Source organism: Callospermophilus lateralis, chromosome 4, assembly GCF_048772815.1.
Source record: "Callospermophilus lateralis isolate mCalLat2 chromosome 4, mCalLat2.hap1, whole genome shotgun sequence".
NCBI lineage: Eukaryota > Metazoa > Chordata > Mammalia > Rodentia > Sciuridae > Callospermophilus > Callospermophilus lateralis.
In genome coordinates this window covers 25,137,543-25,161,638 of record NC_135308.1, presented here as the reverse complement: position 1 = coordinate 25,161,638, position 24,096 = coordinate 25,137,543, and the positions used below count along the sequence as shown (strand labels likewise).

Below are 24,096 nucleotides of genomic sequence, written 5' to 3'. Positions count from 1 at the left end.
ACATTTTCCCCATATCCTGAGACTTTATGTGAGGATGAATTTAAAGGAAATAGACTAACCTGGTCAAGGAAATGTTAAGGCAGCACAGCATTCATTGTTGGACATTGCTGGCAGCTTTCAGATAGGTTTACTGTCAAATAGGGAGCAGAAAGCAGAGCTAAAGGATTTTAAAACATCACAGTTTGGCCAGAAAAGTACATGTAAAGCTGGGGTCAAGGAAGGTGTGTTTGTTGAAGAGGCTTTACTCCCTAAAGAGATGCTAAGTACTTTACATAGAGACACCAGGAAAGATGCCTTGAGGGCATCTCAGGAATTTGGAAGACCATACTTTTTATAGGGTCCAGGGCATAGAAGAGAGCATTCCTTTGAGAAGAGATCATAGGGATTCCCTGCTCACACAGGTAGGCCTAGGAAACTGCTTCACCATGCTGAGCTGTGCAAATACTCAGAGGCTCCTGTAGCCATGATTCCAGAGGGTCAAGTGATGGGTAAGATAGCAGCAGACCTAGTGGTACTGATTCTATAGGAATGCAGAATGCTGGAGTTAAGGGGTAATGGAGGCTTCCACCAAGATTTTAAAGGAAGACCTGGAAGGCCATGTGAAGTGTATAGGGATATAGTCCCTATGGGCTGCCCTGAGAGGGTGACATGTGAAGCTGTGAAGATGAAACTGAACCTGGAATGAAGACCCCCAGGAACTGAGAGATGCCAGTAACATGAACTTTCTGCTGATAAAAGTTGCTGGCTGTGGAAAGAGCAAGGTTAAAAGAGAGTTTGCGTGCAATGCAATCAGCAAGGCCAAAGAGACAGGGCTGCCCAAGCTCTGGTGAGCACATCTTCCCACCATGTGTCCCAGATTCCAGAGATGGAGCTCCAAAATTATTTGCCAGGCTGGGTATAGATCTTGCTTTGGCTCCATCCCTTCTTTTCTATGTCCCTATGTACCTCCCTTTTGGAATGGGGATGGTTATTCTGTGCTACTGTATCTTGGCTATAAGTAACTTGCTTTTGATTTTTTACAGGGGCTCATAGCTAGGAGTTTGCCGAGTCTCAGACTCCTTTAGCCTTGAGAAATGCTGAAATGAAGACTATGGAACTACCAGAGATGGACTAAATGCATTTTGCATTGTGAGATAGACATGAGCTTTTGGGAGCTGGGACAAAATGTTATGGTTGGAAGTGAGGTGTCCTCCCCCCAAAAGTCTCCTGTTAAGGCAGAAATATTCAGAGGTAAAATTATTATTGAGAGCTATAACTTAATCATCCATCCTAGTTTGAATGGACTGACTGGGTTGTAACCATAAGCAGGTGGGGTGTGGCTGGAGGAGGTGGGTCACTGGATATGCCCTGGAAGGGTGCATTTTCTCCCTGCTTCCTGACCCTGCCTTAAACTGAGAAGTTTTCCTCTAATGGGCTCTTTTTCCATGATTTTCTGCCTCACCTTTGGCCCAGAGTAGTGGAGTTGGCCATCTATGGACTGAGACCTCTGAAACTGTGAGCACCAAATAAACTCGCCCTTCTCTAAATTGTTCTTGTCATATATTTTGGTCACAGTTTAAGATATGCAAATATATCTTAAACTCAAGTTAATTTTCTTTCCTTCTAGCCTTTTCCTTTATTTCATTTTAGTTGGTAGTTATGACATCCAACCTGTCAACACAGTGATTTTTAACTCCTTACCTTCTTCATCTAATCAATTACCGAGTCTTGCCAATTGTGTCTTATAAGCACCATTTTCAGAATTAACCCTTTTTTTCTCTGTCCTCACAACCACTGCTCTCAATATCTCTTGCCTACATTATTGCAGTGACCTCCTAGCTAATTTCTTCCCCACTTTCCTTTTTGGATTTCCAAACATCTGTCTTTCTCGGCTTCTAAAGAAGTCTGTTTGAAATGCTTGTTTGGCTATGTTCGCTTCCAATCCAAATCTCTACAACCCTTAGAGAATAACATTCAGACATTTTAACCCAGGAGGAACTTTTTGCCATCTGGCCTTGGCTGTACTTCACAGCTGCATCCCTTTCCTTTTAGTTTGTATTCCAGCAACACTAAAACGTTTGTAGTTCCTCGCACAAAGCAGGCTGCATTTTTCCTTCTGGGACTTTGTTCCTGAGAGTCTCTCTCTTTGAAAGGCCAACCTAGTTAGTGATCAACAGTCCTTTAAAATTCAGTTCAGGTGTCCACCCAACTAAGAATGCTTCCTCTTTGAAGAACTTACTCCTCTTCCCCACTTACGTTATTTCACCGTGCAAGTCCACTCTTTCTGTATTTCACCCTGCAAGTCCACTCTTTGATGCGGGGGTCTCACCCCCCCGTGTATCATCAGTTTGAAAGTAAATTGCTGTTAATTTCTCCCCTTTCTTCTTTTGAGTGATAGTTTCAAATATAGATTTACAGAGATAACTCATTTCTTTGCTTAAATATTCATGTGGTATGTGTGCTTCCAGTGCCCAGAACACTTCATAACACATGTTAGATGCTCAATAAAATTTCTATTGAATAAATGAAATGTGTGCTTGTTATCTTAACAGTAAATATGTTGAAATAACTATCTAGATAAATGGGCTAATCTTTTCAATCCATCAAATAAATCTATGATATTTGTGTCTAAAACCATATTGATGATTGTTTTTTTTTTGAACTTTTCATTTTGATGATTCTAGATTCTATTAATTTTTATTGAAATGTAAGTGTCCTGACCTATAAACCTGTAATTGGCTTTGATGAATCTTTATTTTGATTAAATACAATATTTTCCTCGTATTATAAGCATCTGACCAATGTAGGAACAAGTAGTTTTTATGGGTCTATCCATTTCCTTTTCTGTCTTTGTTTTTCTCCCTTTTTCTGGTACTGGGGATTGAACCCTGGTCCCATGCATGCTAGGCAAGTGCTCTGTTGTTGAACTGCAGTCCCAGCTCTTCTCTCTCTTTTTAGTTTTCATACATGCAAACTGCCACAGATAAAAGGAACTGTAATCACTATGTAGCATAAACCCTCATTATATAGTTGGGGAAAATCAGACCTGCAGGTTAAATGGTTTGCCTCCGCCACACCTCAAGTGTTCAGGCTTCTTTTGCAGACAGTCTTTTATTTTTTCAATATATTTTTAGAGGTTGGTGGACATTTGTTTTATTCACTTATTTATATACATGGCTGAAGATCGAACCCAGTGCCTCACACATGCTAGACAAGTGCTCTACTGCTGAGCTACAACCCCAGGCCCTTGCAGACAGTCTTTACAAACTTTTTATTAAACAGATCTGTTAAGTCCAAAGGAATACTTGTATTATAGCAAACAGATAAATTTCTCTCTCAGATCTCTTCATCTATTGTCACAAATATATCTCAGGGCATCCTTAGATAACTTTTTTTTTTTTTCCTTATTTCTAGCTTTGTTGTCATAGTGTAATGCTCAGTTTTACATTTGTAGTTTGTTAGAGTGTAATTTTCATAGTGTTTTATGTATTATTATTATTGTTGTTATTACCTGGTGAATATGTTCCTACATCCTGGGTAATACATCTTCAAATTATATCAATTGCTTTATTCTTCTGCACCTACCTTTAGCTAAGATTTTTTTTTTCTCTTATGTCTTTGTCATTTATCTTAGCCTAATGGCCATGTCAAACCAATCAGGCATTGAGTCTTTCATTCATTAGTTACACTTCCATGCACAATCTTGTCAAAGCAAAAACAAGCAGACATTATGAAGCCATTTTCATTTTTTTGCCCCTGGTAATGTCACTGTGACATTCATAGTTGGTTTTCTGCCCTTGAGCTGATCTTATTGACAAAACTATCTAAGTTTCCTTCAGGTTGCCTGTGAAAAAAAGAAAAAAAAATCCATCCCCCTCACCCCCTGCTGCCCCAAATGTGTATCATCAGTTTGAAAGTAAATTGCTGTTAATTTCTCCTCTTTCTTCTTTTGAGTGATAGTTTCAAATATAGATTTGCAGAGATAACTCATTTCTTTGCTTAAATATTCATGTGGTATGTGTAATGCTGCTTGGTCTGTATTGTATTATCTGAATAAACTCACTGGGCTGGGAACTACAAATACACTGATCTTCTTCTATCTGATTTGCGACAATTGAAAATATTTTTTTTCTCTCTGTGGGTAGTTATATTTTGTTTCATTGTTATGTGAAATCGGGTGAGATACAGTGTGATTTTCCTTGCAGTTTTTCCCCATGGGTATACTCTGTCCTGATGGTGGGAGTGTTTTTCCCAAAGGAAAGGAATTTGTCCTTTCCCTGCAGGTGTTGACTTGCTTCCACCTCTGTGTGTCTCTCCTTCAGGTCTTGCAAAGGGGGCACTTGCCTGCTTCCTCTGCTGCTCTGCTTCCTCCCCAGCATGAGGTCAGAGCTGCTGCTAGCAGAGTGGGAGCAGTCGAAGTAGGCCAAGGGGAATGCCTCACCTCCCCTCTCCCCTGCACTCATCATGGGAGTTAGGGAGTCTCCTTTCCAGACCTTACAGTCTTACTTGGATCTATTTTTATTTTTCTTTCTTGTTCCCTAAAGGAAACGGAGAGGCAGCACACAATGCTCCAGTGATATCAAATAGCTAAATAGATCACCCTGGAAGCATGAATCATACATCTGCTTCCTTCACAGAAGCCAGATTAGTCAGGACTAGTGTTCTGCAACAAAGGACATTTTCTTTTAATAGTGCTTCAGTGGACTTTCCTTTGTTTCCCATGTAACATTTTTATTTATTTTTTCATTAAAAAAATTTTTTTTTAAAAGGAATCACTTCAACTCCAATGGGGACCCCCTTTTAAATCTTTTTGAATTAAAAAGAATGTCCTTAATTTTCATGCTCTGATATACTTTTCATTTAAGACTTTTAATTTAAGTGTAAGAGAATGAATTATAATTCTTATAAATCATTGAATAATATATGGAAGAAAGGTTATGGTTTAATTACTGGGAAAGGCAGCCATTTATAATATTTTAGACTCCAAGTCAATATGTGATGATGAGACATATTTCAAATAGGAATCATTTTTTACCTCCAGTCAACTTTTAATCTGGTAGCTCCATTTTGGGGATCTCCAGAGGCTGAGAATTTTTTTTTTTTTAAAGATCTATATTAACCGGTGTAGAGATTCTGACCGCAGAAATGTACAGGGAAGTGTTCCCCTGGTGAGAAAACTCCCGGGGGGTAATAGGCACCCTGTTTCCCACCCTTAGAATGGCCTGTAATCTCTCTTAGGATCTAATAATATAACTAATGTATGTGCTATGTCTAGCTGGTACGGCAAATCCCTGAGATGCCTCTGTGTTAGAGCCTCATCAAGCCTCAACCTTGATTGCAGGCACATAGCTCCTGGGAATAGAAGAACTTGTTTGCCAGATAACTATGATGTTTCATCAAGCTCTGGTGCTCCTGGAGCTGCCCACGTAACAGTAACTTCAGACAATGGACTTTCTTAAGGACTGCACAATGCTCCTAACATTGCATATTGTAACTGTGAAATGTAACTGCAGAATAAGCAACCTTACTGATACAATAATGTGGTTATGGTACTGATGACCTAATGTAACCTATTGTTATAAATAAATGTGGCCGCTTGGACAAAGAGCCACTCTGCACCTTCCCTGCCTCTGTACCTTGTCTCTGCCTCCTCTTTATTATTATTCCTTACAACTATTTCTTTACAAACCCATGCTTTTGTTCTGCTCATGTAGTTTTCTGCTTGTCTAGTGCTGCCCTCTGGTGATCATTTCTTAAATTACATGTCATAGATTTTTGCAGTTTAGCCTAAGGGGGGAAAAATGAACCAATAATTTTTAAAGTGTGTGTAATAGAATTGGTTTTGCTTATATCCGTTTTTAGCTGTCAAATAGAATTTTTCAAACCTAAGCCAATTTCATTCTAGAATATTACTAAATGGAAATATTCAACCTGATTCAGGCATCCAGGCAGGTATCTTTCATACTAAACAGCTAGTTTAGAATGTTTTCCCTAGATTATTAATTTTCTCTGGATAGGCTGAAAAGGAAGTGGTGGAGACAAATGTTAGCTCAAGAGTCAAAGCTTTTCCATATAACTTCTTCCTTTTTCTTGTTTCTTTTATAAATACACGTTTGTTCCTTGGATGCCAGTCGGACTGATAACCTCCTGAGCATTCTCTGTTGCTCCCAGACTCAAGTCAGAATTGCTCCTTGGAGGTAAGAGCCAACAGTGTTCTTCTGGAAATATCCCTGTGGTGCTTATAGAAAGAGATAGATAGAAAAAGGAAGAAACAAGTCTGCTTTCACTAATATTTGATTCTTATCATTAAATCCTGAAGCCACAGAACCTTCTGTGAAACCCAGTGGGTAAGTGTCCCACACTGCAGGATATATTGGAGAGAATGATGACTAGTATTTGGTGACTATGCTGGGAATGAACAAATGGAGCCAAAGTCATCACTGCCTTGGACCCAAGAGGGATTCTGATTTGATATTAGCATAAAGTAGCTTTATGAGTGTGAATGAGAAGGCAGAGGGAAATGTATTTATTCTGCACCTACTTCATGTGCAAGATGCTGTTGTGTCATGGGTATAATTCCTTCTCATATAACCCCATCCAGGAAGTGGGCATTATCCTTGTTTAAATATGGACAAACTGTAGCCTAAAAAGATTGAACAATTTCACATGGCCACATAGTTTAAACTGAAATCTGGGCTGACTGCAAGGTTCATGATCCTTCTAGAACACAGCGTGGTTGAGGGGTAAGATTGTAAGGACTGGTAAGCGGTTAGATGGATGACAGGAGGTGTTGTTTGATTGGATTGATTTTGGACTGTGCTCTAGACATGGTCTTTTGCTGTTTTCATAGCATCCCGGTGCTCTGTCTGTAATGCAGGTGGAGGTGAGACAGGAAAGGGCAGGGGACTGGGGAGAAGGAGGTGCCAATACACTGAATCTGTGTATATGAACAACTCCTTAGCATTTGAGGCTGATTGTGGTAATTACACAACTAATAATTTTAATGAAGCTTTTCTTTTTCTTTCTTTCTTTTTTTTTTTTTTTTTTTTTTTTGCCTTGAATGAGACATAGATAAGAAGTCTCTCCACAACTAAAGCATGCCCAAACTGGGCTTATTCCTGGTCTAGTACACAAGATAGACACATAAGGAATACAGCTGTAGGAGTGTAGTAATGCCTCTGGGAACTCTTGCTCACTTTTTCAGTTTTCATAAGAAAGGCATTGTGAACAATTTTGGGAAATTGAAAGTACTGGTAAAGCATACTACCCTGACCTTGGGATGAATCCTTCTGCAAAGGGGAAAGGGGAATAGATGGAGAAAGGGCTCTAATGGTATCTATTTCATTTTTTTTCTTTTTTAAGTCTGGCAGTAGCTGTCAATTATTATTAAATCCATGTAATGCATGCATAAATATCTGCTAAATTTTCTATATTTTCCGATTGACATATTTTATAATTCAAAATTAAACAATAAAAGGAGTCAGACAGAATTTTACCTACTATCTTTTCTCTTTCACCCATGGCGTAGCGTAAGGAAAACCCCTTATAAGAACTTTGAAGTTTCACATTGGATTAGAATCACACCCCACCTAAATTGAGTTGCATTGAAATGTGTTTCAATCAAAAGTAATACATGGAGTATCCTATGAAGTCCATGTTGGGGTGTTACTGCCCAGTTATCCTTCATGCCTAAGATTAACAACTATTACTACAACAACAAAGATGCATGTGTTTTTCTTTTGGATATACAGCCAAAAGGAAAAAAGAAAATTAGATGAGATCCCAAACACAGAACATTATAGAGTCTTCCATCAAAATCATGAAATTTTGTTGGAAGCTTTTCCTAGCGCTCTGCAGTTTTTTTGCATCTTGAAAACTATCATTCTTGGAAAGGCAATTAGTTTCATGTCACAGTGAACAATTCTACCATCCTTCCTATAATTGAAAGCATATTTGTATCCATATCTCAACTGATTATCACAATGGCTCTGAGAAGAAACAGAAAGAAGTAGAGTGATTCACTTAACTACAGAGCTGGTTGGGGACAGACCCACAACCTCATTCCAGGTCCCAGGTATTCCACCTGGAGACTTGCTCCCACCACATCCCCTCCACACCTGCCTCAGACCCCCACCGGCCTCCTTGCCCATGACTTCTCACATACCTGTTCATGGGACCACGTCCTTTCAGAACCATCCTTGACACAGATGTCCAGCCTCAGCTCGGTTCCTGTGGCTCCGTGCTTACTGTCCACACAGAGGTTCGCTGCCACGTTCCGAATCTGTGGAAAGAGGAAAGAATGTTGAACAGGACGCTTTTAAAAAAAATTATTATTGTATTGCTACCTCATGACATTCCTATAGATTAGGTAATAACATTGTCTTTTCGATTACGTGGTTAGAATGATGCTTGGGTTTGAACACAATTTATGGAGAAAATGAAGGAAGTTAAACCTGCTACTTTATATGTGGGAGAATATGAGCCAGTCAAACAGCAGACTGCAGCTCTCCTCAGCAAAGAAACATGTTGATAATACAGTACAGGGAGCAACAGGGAGCTCTCCATCTCTAGAAGTGGGAGATTTTTTCTTTTTCAGATAGTGGTTAACTTGGAATTTGTTATCTTGCTGCTTCAAGAACTTTCTATCATTACCATCCTGGTGGGAAGTGAGATTGAATCCCAGGCAGGTGATGCAGATGCAGTGTGTGGTACAGGGCAAACTTTATGGCCTTGGGCAGGAGGACATGATGACCTTTTGTTCCAGGTCTTGGTCTATGCCTGTTGTCATCATTTAACCTTTCCCCTGCATGATGACTTAAATGTCACCCTAGAGGATGAGCAAAATGGGAAAGACAATCTATTGATGAAATACTCTGTTGGATAAAGATCCTTTACATGAAGTCTGAACTTTGAAAAGTTAAAAAAAAAAAAAAAAAAGAGGAAAATTCTTTCCAAATGTTGAATAGTACTGAATAGTTCCAGGTCAAAAGGGTGAAAGGTATCTGGAGTAGCAACAGAATCTGGGCAGAGACAGGTCCTTTGTCAAATCTTCCCGCCTTAAGATTGCACCAGTCCTGCTGCTGGTGTCACATTGCAGCCTTGGGTACAGTTGGACCGTGTTTTTAGTTGGGTACTTAGTGTACAAGCTAGTTATGTTCCATTATCTCAGTCTTTTTTTTTAGGCCTTTATATAGTCCTGGATTATGATAAGCTCTTTAGGTATGTTTAACAATGGAAATAAAAATAGGTTGAACCCAACTGACAATTTGCATCAAGTTCTTTTGCCTGGAGTGAGTAGATAAGCTAGGGAGTCTCTCACAACAGAAGAATGTCCCCCCACTGGGCCCATTCTTATTTGTGTGGGGAAATGAAGCAGAGAAAGTTGTTTGAAAATACTGGGTATCATGAAAGGAATAAATGATGCGGGGACAGGGATGATGTGCTGGTGGGAGATGGTTCATATTTCATTTACTCTAGGAGTAGAAATAGGTATAATGTATTTTTGGAGGAGATCCATGTGGTGCATATGAGTTTCCTTATTCAGGGAACTTGACAGTTTGGGCTCATCTTCCATTACTAGTTTCAGTGACACTTTGATGTCAGGGTAATGTGAATTAAAGCAGAATACAGAACTATAGTTCCTAACCTGGTTTGGCCTACAGACCTCTCTGAATTCAAGGAAAGCTATGACGTTTTGCAAAACCAATCGAGAAACTAACAAAACTGTAAGTAGATACATATAAAGACTTTGGTTTCCATTTTCCCGGAACCTATCAACTCCAGATTTGAAGGCTGAATTAGGGAAAATGGCTGCTTCCTAAGCCTTATAAATGAATTTCTTCCTTCTCAGAAACATGGGAGATCCAAAACAGAGAATGAACTTGGCTGGTCCTCAGAATGTACCTGTTTTACTCACTCCTTTAACCATTTCTCCATTCCCCTAAAACAAGAACCAGGAAGAAACTTTCCTTTGGGTTCTTGGGAGCCAATAGTATAGTTATGTTGTTTCTGAGGCTGGGATGTAACATGCTTGCTTGGCATGCATAAGACCCTGGGTTTGGTCCCCAGCACAGGAAAAAAAAAAAAAAGGGTTTTGTATTTGTACAATCAATTTCTTCATGTGTGATGGTGTTTCTCTGGTAAAATATAAATGATTGGAAGTCCAAATTAAATTTTGCTGTAGCTGTCCTGAGACTGACACACTCTTATAAAGCTCTTATTTTAACTCTTTATTGGAGCCCAGTGTGTTGTTTTTTTTTTCAAGCTGTCTGTGACGTGAACAACACCTACTAGAATTCTGGGAAGGTACCTCTCTGTTGATTATTAATTAATTTATTTTGGTAAAACCAAGGGGCACTTTACCACTGAGCTACATACTCAGTCCTTTTTATCAGGGTCTCTCTAAGTTACTGAGGCTGGTAATCCTCCTACCTCAGCCTCCAGAGTCACTGGAATTATAAGTGTGTGCCAATGTGCCTCGCATCTCTGTTCATTCCTGAGCCATTTAACTCATGGATACACTTTCCTTAGAGAACTAGTATCAATTTATATACTGAAGACATCTTTGGGGTACTATTATTGAGTCTAGAACCACATTTGGAGTAGGGGGAGGGCAGCTGCTTGTAGGTGCATGGCTACTTGGCCACAGAGGGAGAGGTTTGAATTTCTTTGTGAGCCAGCATTTGAACTCACCCACTGGAGGGACTCTGCTCTTGGAAAAGGAGAAAGACAAGGACATGCACAAGTCAAGGACACCAAGTGGCAAACGTGCCAAATCTGCAGGTAGAGGCACACCAAGCCTACGGGAGGCCCTCTTCTTGTTTTCGGATGTTATGAGCTTGAAAGGAGAGGGGCCGGGATGGAGGATACCATTTTCTAAACTACTGAATTTTCTAAATTCTCACTTAAATGGCATCTGTGTAGACAAAGGGATAAACTGCTTTGGAAGCCAAATTTCAAGTTTCAAAGGCATAATTGTCTACATCTGTGTAAATTCCAGCAGAAAGTTGTGCCAGAGAGGAAATGCTGAGAGTTCAGTACAGGATAAGGTAGGCAGCTGGAGACAAGACTAATATCCGGCCATTCTCGCTGGCTTCTCTCCCCCTTATCTTCTTATTGCCACCAATTCTGCACACGTTTGTAGCTTTCCCTTTGCTCCAAGCACGACCCCATCAAAATGAACAGGTGAATACAATCCCAAGAGAACGATCCTCCAACTTGTTTATTCATTGGAAGAAGTTTTTTTTTTTTAAATAAAACATAGACAAGACTATTGGCAAATGATTTCAATTTTTTCCATGGGCTCTGCATCTGTGGCTGAAGGCACAGCAACTTCACATATATACACGCCCCAAATCTAGACGTGGATTACTAAATGAGTCTATGACAGAAGAGATCATTGTCAGGCTTCACTTCTTTCATGTTCAGCTTCAGGGCTTGGCATCATTAACACGTGTACAGGAGTCCTGAGAGAGGCCCAACAGCTTAGAAAGTGACTAGGAGTGTGTGAGAAGAAGGAGAAACAAAGGAAGAGGGAATCATGGTACATGACAGGATTATAGACATCAGTTATAGAGATGAATTCTTTTTGGAATTGGGAAGAGGTCTGGCAGAGAGCAAATGTTTTCTTTAGGTCTGCAAGAGGACTCAGGCTCAGCTCTAACATGGTTTTATTTATTCCTGACACAGGAGGCTTTGATAAAAGAGATACAAGAGAAGCAGAGTGTGGCACAAATAGCGAGGTGGCTTGTAGGTGTGGGATAGGTCATGCAGTTGGCTTGAGAGAGAGGTCTTGGCTCAACAAATGAGAACTTGTGTCTTGCCCACGACCCGCGTGGGTGGTAGAAATGGGATTCCCCTCGGTGGAATGGGGTGGCTGAGAAATAAAAGCTAAGAAAAATAGAATGGAGAAAAAACCCACAGAACACAGAAAGTATTTTCAAAAGTCGGGGACAGGATGGGCAAGCCGATCAGACGGATCGAGCTTCTAGACTATGGCAAAATGGAAACTGGGCCTGCTTTATTTATATCGGGAAACATCAAAGCCTTCCACAGAATGTTCTTCATCAAAAGAGGTTAAAGGTGGGCTGTCCAGTTCCTAATGGGTTATGCCCATCTCCAGAGCTACTATGAGCAATCTTCCTAGCAGAGTGGAGATAAAGATCACATGCATTGGGCAATCTATTGCCAAGGGAGAGCCACAGATAGTTCCCAAGGCCAGACCTAAATCTCCCTGGTTTCCATGCTGCGAGAAGATCCTTATGTAATTCGTAGATGGCTTCCTGCACTCATGGTTTGTTAATTCCTCCCCATGGCCTTGGGTCTTTTAAGTAAACAGTGGTTCATTACTCACTCTACAAATATTTATGAAGTACCTTCTATGTCCAGGCGCTGGGCTAGATACTAGGTATGCAGGAAAAGATCAGAAAGAATCCTCTCCTCCTTTGAGCATCTTATGCTCTGATCGGGATGTTAGAGACAACAGGAGTGAAAGAGAAGCTTGAGACTGTCAATATTTCTGGCTGTAAATTTTTTAATAGGGCAAAAGGGATTAAGATGCTCCCCTTAATGGAGTGTGGGTGGTTTCAGAAGGCAAATTTATAAACAGGGCTAGAAGGACAGAAGTCACTAGTGTAGAAAGGAGAGAGAACAGAATGCAAACCCAGCAGATCTGGATTCCTCTCATGAGGTACAAATGAGTTTCCCTATAACCTTAGGTTGGAGCTCCTTGTTAAAGCTCAGTTCTTCTATTTGCAAAAATGTTAATGTTCAAGGTTTTTTTTTTTTTTTTTTTTTGAAGGAAAGTCTCTTTGGGAAGCATGAATGGAAATTCAAAGACCAAGAAAAAATGTCTACTGCTCTTCAGGAACTTACAACGGTTCTTAGGGGAGACAGTGCCTCGAAGGCATCTTCTTAAGAGACAAAATTGCTAAGTGCAGTCTGAAGGGGAATGATCAATTCTAAGCAAGACAACCTGAAGCACTTAGAACTGTTGACATTGGAACGGGCCCCGGGAAATGAGAGGACTGAATCTAGAGAGTGAGGTAATAAGGACACTGTAGCCACAGGGATCAGAAATAAACACAAATATTGATGTTTGACAGTGTAAGGAGCTTGTGTGTGTGCATGCTAAGCACATTCTCTACCATTGAGCTGCACACCCAGCCCCCCCCCCCCTTTTTTAATGGTGAAAAAAGTGTGTATTTAGAATTAGCCAGACTCAGTTTATACCATCTTGATTTTGTTGCCAACATCCAAAGTATCATAATCAGGAGCCAAATGAACATATGACTTTTTCTTTCCTTCCAGCCTGATCATGGTGTTGACCTTGGCTACTCAGTCTTACAGAGCTTCTTCTTAGCCTCTTGTGGTGATCCTTGGTCTTGACATCCACAATGAACATGAGTTTATTGTCTTCTAGCTTCTTCATGGCAGACTCAGTGGTCAGGGGAACTTGATGATAGAGTGGTTAAGCTTAAGCTTGTCTGTCCTGGGGTGTTCTTCCTAGGATATTTGGACTGCCTCTGGATCCACAGTATCTTGAGGTGGGGGATGTGTGGGTCTCTTTTGTTTGTTACTGTGAACACCTTCCACCATTACCTTCTGGTTTTTAAGGGTTTTAGTTTGGCTTCAGCTTGGGAGGAGTGAGCTTCCTTCTTTGCTTTCAGTGCCATCTCGGTAACTACTGCAAGACTTTTTTTTTTTTTTTTTTTTTTAGGGAACGGCAAATGATTTGGTCTGACCTGACTGTACTTAAGGTTTGCAAAATGAGGACAATCATCCTTCAGAGGGTAGCTGTGAGGATGCATGCCCAGTGCTTAGCACAGGATCTGTTACATTGTAGTGGTCAGGAAATGTTTTATTTATTTTATACATGACAGCAGATCAGGAAATGTTTTAGTACTCAGCTAAGTCATCTATTATGGCAAATGGGGTGATTGGCACAATCAGATCAGATTTCTATTGTACTTTGAGATGTCTCCACGATATCACAACTAAAGATTTTCACAGACCTGTTCTTCAGTTGGCCTCACAGTTAATCTTGATAATGTCACATATATATGTACACACACACACACACACACACACACACAAACATGTACACACATATATGTACAGATATGTATGTATATATACATATCTAGGGCATTTTAACCATTTTAAATGTTTAATTCAGTGACACCAAATTATTTAAAATGCTGTGTATCCATCATCACCACTATCTATCTCCAAACTTTTTTTTTTTATTACACAAATCTTATTCATTAAGCCATTAATAATTTCCAACCACTGATAATGTCGGTTCTACTATGAATTTATTTAGTCTAGATTGCTCATATCAGTGGGAACATTCCATGTTTGTTGTTTTGATTCTGGCCTATTTCACTTAGCACAGTGTATTCAGGGTTTATTCCTGCTGTAGTATGTATCAGAACTTCATTCTTTTTTTAAGGCAGAATGATATTTACACACACACACACACACACACACACACACACACACTTCATGTTTGTTTACCCATTTGTTTATCTATTGATGAAAACTTGGGCTTTTTCCACTTTTGGGCTACTATGAATAATCCTTCTGTGAACATTGGCATACAAATATCAGTTCTCATCCTTGGTTTGAATTCTTTTTAGTTTATATTTAGGGGTAGAATTTCTGGGTTGTATAGTAATTCTTTATTTAACTTTTTGGAGGAACTGCCAAATAGTTTTCCACAGTGGCTGCACCATTTTATATTCCTGCCAGCAATGTATAACAGTTTCAATTTCTACATACCCTTGCCAATACTTGTTCTCCATTTTTTTAAAAATAACAGCCAACCTAGTGGGTATGCTGTGGTTTCTCACTGTGGTTTTCATTTGCATTTCCCCAGTGACTAATGATGTTGAACACTTTTTCATGAGCAGTTTTATACCCTCTTTGGATAAATGTCTATTCAGGTTCTTTGCCCACTTTTTGAGTTGTTTGTGTTTCTGCTGTTAAATTTTAGGAGTTCTTTATATATTATGGATATCAATCCCTTATTTATATATATGATAGGCAAATATTTTCTCTCAGTAAGTTGCCTTTTTATTCTGTTGATAGTGCTTTTGATAGAAGTTCTAATTTTTATAAACTTTGACATATATATATATATATTTTTGTTATTTGTGTTTTGGTGTCATGTTTAAGAAATCATTGCCAAATCCATTGCCAAGAAGATTTCCTCTGTTGTATTCTAAGACTTTTATAGTTTCAGCTCTTATATTTATTTTTTGATCCATTTAGAGTTAAATTTTCTTTTGGTGTAAAGTTAAGTTCAATCTGATTCTTTTGCTTGTCAGTTTATTATTTTGCTAGAGCTGCCATAACAAAGTACCACACACTAGGTGAATTAATAACACAAACCTATAGTCTCACAGTTTGGAGGCTAGAAGTCCAAGATCAATTTATTGGCATGATTAACTCCTTCTGAGGATTATGAGTGAGATAGGTTCCTTGCCTTTCTTCTAGCTTTTGGTGGCTTGTAGAAATCTTTTGGCATTCCTTAGTTTGTAGACACATCACCCTGTTTTTGCTTTCATGTTCTTGGGATGTTCTCCTTTGTATGTATTGTTGTCTCAATTTCCCCTTTTGATAAATACACTAGTCATATTTGATTTGGTGATCGCCCTATTCAGTATAATCTCATTTTAATTAAGATGATTATTATTATTTCCAAATAAGTTTACACTCTGATGTACAGATGATTCAGACTTCAATGTATGAGTTTTTGAGAGATATAATTCAATCCACTAGCAGTGGATATCCAGTTTCTCCACAAGCATTTGATGAATAATAATCAGTTAATCATCTATGTTATGGTTTATTTCTTGGCAATCTATTCTACTGGAGTCTATTTTTATGCCTGTACCACACTTTTAAAAAATTATTATGGCTTTTTATATTATGTGTTGAATAAGTGTGAGTTATCTAACTTTGTTCTTCTAGTTAAAGGTTATTTTCATTTGTCAGGTCTCTTTCATATTTCATATGAATTTTAGGATGGGTTTTTTATTTTTGCAAAAAACCCCCAAGATCATTGGAATTTTGGTAGGAATTGCATAGAATCTGTATCTCCCTGTGGGTAGTATTGCCACTGAACAATATTAAATTATACAATACTTAAAAGTGATACGTTGTTCTCCATTTTAGTATCTAAAGTAATTTTTTAAAACCATGCTTATACTTTTCAGGATACCAGTATTTCACCTTATTGGCTAAATTGATTCCTAATTTTGTTTATTTTTAGGAGAACATATAATGTAGTGATTAGGAACACAAATTCTGCAGTTATATTTCCCAGGTTTGTTGTTTGATTTCACCCATTCCTAGCCAAGTGACCTTATGCAAAGTCACTTAACTTTTTGCTTCAATTTTCTTCTGTTAAATGAAGAAAGCAGCACTTTATAAATTTGATGTTTTAAATTAAGTTTGTACAATAAGGTGCTTATTATTAGACCTATTATTAAGTGCTCAATAAATGTTAACCTTTCATAATAGTAGTAGTAGCAGTAATATTAGGATAAAATAAAAAATGAGACTGGAGAAGTAGATTGGTGCCATTTTGTAAAGGTCTTAAATATCAGCATAAAGGGATATTGATCTTGTTTGGTTGACAAATAAATTATTAGGTGTTTTTGAAAAAAACCTTGTTTTAGGCAGTCCATTCTGGTGATTACCGGAAAGAGCTGGAAATTTATGCAAGTGTAAGAATGGGGAACTAGTTCTAATAGATAACAAAAATTAAAACTATGTAGTAGTAGCATAGACATATATCCAAAGAACATATGCATTCAAAGGAAGAATTATATTCCAGAGGCATTTTTTTTCAGATGGTAATTTGATGTATTGACAACTGTTTACATGTGTGTAATGAAGAAGATACGTGGAGTTTGAGGTAACTTTGTAACGTTAATACAGAAGCATCCAGAAATCTGAAATTGGGAAGAGAGATCAGGGTAAGAGATGCATATTTGGAAATCATCATCCACTTTTATCAGTTATTAGTATGTTGCCTCTTAACTTCAAATCCTCGTTTGACTTACTTTGTGATTCTCAAGATGGACCTTGTAGACATTTCTCCTTTGTCAGTGGATACAATTTTGTGCTTTACTAATAGGGGTCCTAGAGGAACACTGAAAGGGTGGAGCTTCTTGTGTGTGTGTGTGTGTGTGTGTGTGTGTGTGTTTATGTGTAATTTTTCCCCTGATGAAATTGACATGGGGTGGGGTGGGAGAAAGCAGCTCTCTTTGGAGTGCTTCTGAGAGCATCCATTCCATTCCGTCTCTAATTGCTCTCTAACAGCACTTCTGGGTTGCGTGTCTTGGGTGCCATACCATGTCAAATGAAGTCTGGATCTCAACCTTGGTGGTCGAGAGCTGGAGAGTTCTACTGACTTTTTAAGTTCCTGCATTCTCTTAACACTAAAAGTGGGTTATTGCTTTTTGAAATAATTTATTTTGTGCTATTTACAGTCCTCTTTCACCCCATTATTAGCTAAAAAATAGTTTTAAATATTAAAATTTTCCCTGTTCAGGTTGTTGGTGTGATTCCATTTCATGTTTAGACTCTGATGGAACCACATATAAGTACAAGTTCAAATTATGTAAATATGCTTTATTACTCTAAGAATATGAATCAAATGAGAAGATTGAAGCTGGAACTCTTGGGATCACCTTCTTTTAGAGTGGGCAAAGAAACAATAGCTAGGAAAAAGAAAGTAAGAGGAGAATCAGAAAGAAGACAGAAGGGAGAGTTTCCAGAGGTGGGTGGAAGGATTACTAGTGTCAAATTCCAAAAAAAAAAAAAAAAAAAAAAGAAAGAAAAAAAAAGTTAAGAGGAAGAGAAGGTGTTAAATGTGGCAATTAGAAAGTCACAAGTGACCTTTCACAGGACAGTTCTATAGAGTGGTGAATGAGGACAAAGTGGACTGAGGAAAATCGAGAGGCGAAATAGTCAACTAGTGGAAGTGTCTCTTTCACACAGCTTGATAGTGATGGGAAAGTTAGATATAAGGGAAAAGCAGAATCAAAAACAATTTTTTTAAAACTTAAAAAAAAATTAAACAACATTTTTAGGATGGGGAGATTTGAGGTTAGAATTATATATAATCCCTGACACAATTCTTTTGAGACTCAGTTAGAAAAGTTATGAAGTGCTTTTAGAAATGAAAAACAGTATATAAATGCAAAGCAATAAAAATGCTTTCATTATCCTTACAGGACTTTTCACTATTTAAGGTTTTTGCCTCATGGCCATCACACCATTTTTTTGCTCTAACAGATCCATTCCATCTCTAATTGCTCCATGCTTGTGGCATCCAATGACTGTTGGCAGAAACCAACTAGTGCCTTTCCTTGAAATTATGCCCACAGAGATTTTCTTCCTATCTTGTGCACATTTCCTCTACTAAATTTACCATAAATGTAATTGCTTTGGCATCTTCTCTTGCCCTGGGACTTACTAGAACTACTCATTTCAGAAGCCTGGCTTACATTATGCAAGAGAAAGATGAGCCCATGGCATAAATATTACCAGAGGGCCTTTAGATTTATATGTGTTTTGCTCCAAACAGTCTTTTTCTGAATCTATGCCCTGCCACTTAAAGTTAAGTATTGTATTATTTGCAAAACATGCTTAAGCATTAAAATAGGAATTTTTAAGTTAAAGGTCACTTTGAAAAAAATTGTCACAAAAAGACCCAAGGAAAATTTATATTAATAAGCAACTTCTTTGGGAATTTCTTCTCTGAGAAAAGGAAAAGAAATCAGGACAGTCTTTTCAACCTACTCCATACTAAACTGGATGTTTTTACAACTATCATTTTGCTTCCTAATCGGCACTACCATGTCGGGTATTCATTCACATTTGTCACTCAGACTCTGAGAGAGTGAGTGGTTTGTCCAAGGTTATACAATAAGAAGATGGCAGGCAGGAATTGTATCTATGCTCTGATTTCTAGTCTTGTTCTCCCCATTACCACAGGTAATGGTTATAATTAATCCACCAGAGAAGTGCCATTTTGGGTGATATATCTGTGGCAAATGTTTTATTGAACTCAAAGAAATATATAAAGATTAAAGAAGACCAGGAGTTTGTGGGTTTAGAAAGGAAGTGACCTTGTCAAAAATTGGATCAGAGTCTGATCTAGATAGAGACACTGAAGCAGAGTTAGAAATACAATCGCTTTAGCACTCAGGGAGTTTCCAAGGGATGGAGAAGTGACAATCAAGTCATAGAGATCCAAGATGGAAGGGGAATATCTGGTTACTCATGAGTGACCTCACTCTTGGGGGAGGCTGGGGTGGTACAAGACAAGGCTACAGGGATTTCGAGAGGAGGAACCGTTTTCTAACCCTTGCATGAGACTCTAGATTTGGAGTCTATATGTTTAAAAAAATTCACTTTCTGAAATGAAATGTTAGAAAATGGCAGAATATTGGTGACATTATCCTGACCTGTGTTGTTCACCAGAAAGTACCTCCTCTTGTGTTGAGCAGCCAAATGTACCCCATTTACTTGGTTCTACTTGAGTGGAAGTTTATTTCTGCCCTCTACTGGTCAGTTTGGGCTTTCCCTTTGTAAATCAGAGAACATGAAACAATTCATATAAGAATTTGAACCCTCAGAAACTCAATGCACGTTTTAGCTTCAGTTTTTTTCCCTTAAGGCTTGATGTTGTAATTTTATAAAGTCAAGGAAGGAAGTGTTTTATTATATATCCTCTCATGAGTGCACTGTTGGAACAGAGGCATGGTGGGGTGAGGGGTAACTAATAGCTGGCTCGGCTGAGCAAAGGCTTTTCAAAGCTCAGGTGACAATTATTCATGTATCGGTATGAGTTATACCCATGTGTCATGAGACACAGTCAGAAATATATTTTTTAAAAAGTTGTAAGTAGTAGTTGAGAAGAGGTTTATTTGAGTCCTTCTTTTCTCCCTGCAGTTTACAAAACTCTGATAAATAAAATAAAGGAATCTAGGAGGAGGGAAAATGAAACCTGATGGAAAAATTTACAGTGAAAGTTTAAGAAAAATTCTGTAGAAAACTCTAGAAAAACTCTATGGACAAGTTCATGGAAAGGATATCTGAAAGTTAGGAAAGGCATTTAAAGTCAGGAACTAATATGAATTTTTCAGTTTTCTGTGGAGAGAGAGAACCTTTAGGCAGAGCACCTCCCAAGCTTCCAATAACACTAATTGAACCTGTGTCAAGAGTTTAGATGAGTCGGGTGTGAGGGTGCATGCCCATAATTCCAGGGGCTCAGGAGGCTGAGGTGGGGGGTTCATGAGTTCAAAGCCAGCCTCAGCAACAGTGAGACACTGAGCAACTCAGAGAGATCCTGTCTCTAAATAAAATACAAAATAGGGCTGGGGATGTGGCTTAGCGGTTGAGGGTCCCTAAGATCAATCCCCAGTTCCAAAACAACAACAAAAAACCAAAAGGGCAAACCACAGTGGACGTTGGCTTGCATGATGTAGAGAGGCAGTGTAGCCCCCTTCAGCCCCAGATGATCTGGGAGAACTTCTAGAATCAGAAATGGTTGATCACTGTGTTTCCTGTACTGTCACTCAGAAAAAGAAGAGAAGACATCTCCTCAGAATGAGCTATGTTGTGCTGGGTGAGGAACTGTTCTTTTAACAAATGTCTTGACATTTAATATTCCTGTCATTTTTCTCCTGGAGCGCTATTTTATGAATACAAACACTTCTTCCAATGGTTGGTCTCATGTATACCCTGCCAATAAATCTGAGATTTGCTCCAGTTCTAGTACAATCATGAAAAACTGCTTCCAACATTATCCTCAAAGCCAAGGGCAATAGCCACAGGCTTTGAAGATAAAGCAATTTTTAGCACTTGAAAAATTACTCACACAACATGGTGTCTCGATAAAATAATTCTTTCTTTGAATTCAAGTCAAGTGGTTGAAATGTGGGCAGGTTTAAATACTTGTCTAATAGGCAGTTGTTAAACTCTTGTAAGACTTAAAATTGTTAGTTAATGAAGATCTGCAATCAGAATCATAGAGCTGATTCTGAGAAGGATATGACCCTTGGACCCTGGACAGAGTGGCAGCAAAATCCCTGAGACACATGATAATCAGCGGGCTTTTAAAGTTCTCTAGAGAAGTAAATTATTTTGAACTCATACTTGAGTTTAATAGCCAGTTCTCCAAGGAAGGGCAGCAAATTGTCTTTATTTTTTCAGCTAAAATAATTCAGGGCCTGAGCTTTCTCTTATAGATTTAATCACCATTGTATATAGTGAACATATTGAATGAGGTGACTTGGATGTTTAAAAGAAAAATATGTGGGCACCTCAAATTGCATTTGCATATAACTATAATATTTATAAAATATTTCAGGATATAACTACTTCCCTGCAACATTTTACTGTGGGCCTCTCCTTTTGAATCCATATCAACTCCATTTTTTGAAGCTCGTACTTGAGGATTGGTAAAAAAATATCTGCATCCCTACTTCTTACCTACTGCTATAAAATCAAACACACGGGAAAATAGAAATAGCGCACCTTTAGAGGGCTAGCCTTAAAATTCTGAGTGACACTGACCAACATTTCATCACTGTTTTCTATAGTAAGGGAAATCCATGCAAAATCGATAGGGAAAACTGAAGGCTATTTATTGTAAAAAGGAAATATATTCTATCCAAAGAAGTGATGTCAAAAATTCTACTCCAGGGGCTGGGGATGTGGCTCAAGCGGTAGCGCGCTCGCCTGGCATGTGTGCGGCCCGGGTTCGATCCTCAGCACCACATACAGACAAAGATGTTGTGTCTGCCAAATACTAAAAAAAATAAATATTAAAATTCTCTCTCTCTCTCCCAATCTCTCACTCTCTCTCACTCTTTCTTAAAAAAAAAAAAAAAATTCTACTCCAGGGCCTCTGCTTATGAACAGTTAAAATAATAATCTTAAAACATTCAAATGCTCCTGTCAGCATTCTGAATGATAATCTCTCATTTACTTCTAATCTAAGCATTTTATTTAATCTTCCTCCTCTCAGATTTCTTTCAGCGTGGTTAGTCTTGCCAGTCTCAATGATAGTTCCCAGAATGAACTGGTTGTGGTTTGGTTGGAACATGATATCAATGGTTGGTGACCAAAGACAAGACTTCTTTTCTGTGGGAGAGAGTGAGAGGATAGAACAGAACAGAAAAACAAATCAAAGCAGTACAGGAAAAGGTTTTTAAGAAGTCAACAGTGTTTGAGTTCTAGTCTTAATGAGTCTGGGTGCATGTACAACTGGAAACAGCCAGTCCAGGCCAGCTCAGTGAAAGTTAGGCAAGACCAACATTAGCTTCTGGTGGCCTCAGGAGGTTAAAGGCTGGGTTCTGTTTCTGGCAGTGGCTCTCAGTGTTACTTCAAACCAGTGAGACTTTCTTGAGGAGAAACTGAGTTAATAATCTCTATAATTCCAGCACCTGGCATTGATTTGGGTATATAGTGTATTAGTCACCTAGGGTTGCTGTAACAAAATACCACAAACTGGGTGGCTTCAATGGTGGAAATTTACATCTCATTTCTTGAGGCTGGAAGTTCCAGATCAAGAAGTTGGTAGGTTTGGTTTATTCTGAGACCTGTCCTTGGCTTGCAGATGGCCACCTTCTTGCTGTGTCCTCACCAGGCTTTTTCTATGTGCTCTACACCTCTCGGTGTCTCTTCCTCTTATAAATAGACATTAGTTCTATTGAATTAGGGTCCAACTTTTATGACCTCTTTTAGTCTTAATTACTTCCCTAAACATCCTATCTTCAAATATTGTCACTCAAGTGTTACAGTTTCAACATGAATTTTGGGAGGACACAATTCAGTCTATTTCATATAGCACTTTCTCAATAACTGCTTTTTAACTGAAGAAAAATGTTAACTATCTTTGAGCTAGTTTCTCTTCTGATGAATGAGACAGATCACAATGACAATTGTCTATTATTATTCTTGTAATTAATCTCAGAATTTTACAAAGAGGCTTCCTTAAACATAGAATTTTTCAATTAAAGAATTTATTACTAGACTTTTTGTTGGTCATGTTTATACCCACTTTCTGTTACTATCTCACTTATCAAACCTACTCAAGAGATTTTTAGTGTGTCAAAGCCACTTGCTGTTCATTCATCTCTTAATGTCTTACCAAATTCGGACTCATCAATGAATTAGGTCCTGGGAAAAACACAGCAATGAATTTTTGATTTGAGTTTTTGGCCAAATGTGGTACTTGCCTGGCTTATGTTTTTGAATCTGGTCTTCATTTTTTTTGTTCAAGGATGTTGGTGTCATCCTTTTATGTAAATGATTTTTTAACTTTTTGGGGGACTTCCATATTCTTTTTTTAGAATTTGATGAAAGCTATGAACTCTCCAGAAAAATGCACACATTTATAGACACAAAATTTAGCATATAAAGTATTCTTGTTTTATATATCGGGTGGCCCATAAGGACTGTTCCACATGTTTTTTACATATGTAGCTTTCTCCCCACCCCCAATAGATGAAAATGTATGTGGAACTTGGTATTTGCTGTTTGGAATGCACAGAGTGATATTTTCCCTGTACCCCATGGGCTCAGTAAACAAAAACTGGGCTGTAATTTTTGCCTCTTAAAAAAAGCACACACCCACTACTGGGAAGCTTACCATGCAGAAACAATTACTTTCCCCAAATCTCTGGCACTGTATGACTAGGTAATGTGTTGCCTCTTCCATCCTTTTGTAACATTAATCAGGGTTTCAATGGCAGCAACTAATAGTAGCTAACATTTTATGGAGTGCTTGCTGTGGCCCTACGTTCATTGCTTTCCATGATTATTTGATTTAACCCTCACAGTTCTGGGAGATAGGTACAGTGATTATTCATATTTTGCAATGAGGAAACAAGACAACTTAGTTTCTTGTGGCTGTTGTAACAGACACCCACATGATTTCTCTCTTAGTTTTGGAGGCCAGAAGTCTGAAATTAAGGGGTTGGCAGGCCTGCACTTTCTTCAGAGTCTCTAGAGGGGATTTTGTTCCTTGCCTCTTCAAACTTCTGCTGGCTGCCAGCATTTCTTGGCATGTGGCTGCTTATTCCAATTTCT

The 24,096-nt window shown here is 38.5% G+C and overlaps 1 protein-coding gene across 1 annotated transcript in view; it reads right to left on the bottom strand.

Moving 5' to 3' along the window:
• Galntl6 (polypeptide N-acetylgalactosaminyltransferase like 6) overlaps window positions 1–24,096 on the bottom strand; it is a 1,038,819-nt gene that overhangs the window by 19,535 nt on the left and 995,188 nt on the right. Inside the window, exon 11 of the mRNA XM_076852362.1 lies at window positions 8,144–8,260. Within this exon, the coding sequence (XP_076708477.1) occupies window positions 8,144–8,260 (117 nt within the window). The remainder of the gene's footprint in view (window positions 1–8,143; window positions 8,261–24,096) is intronic.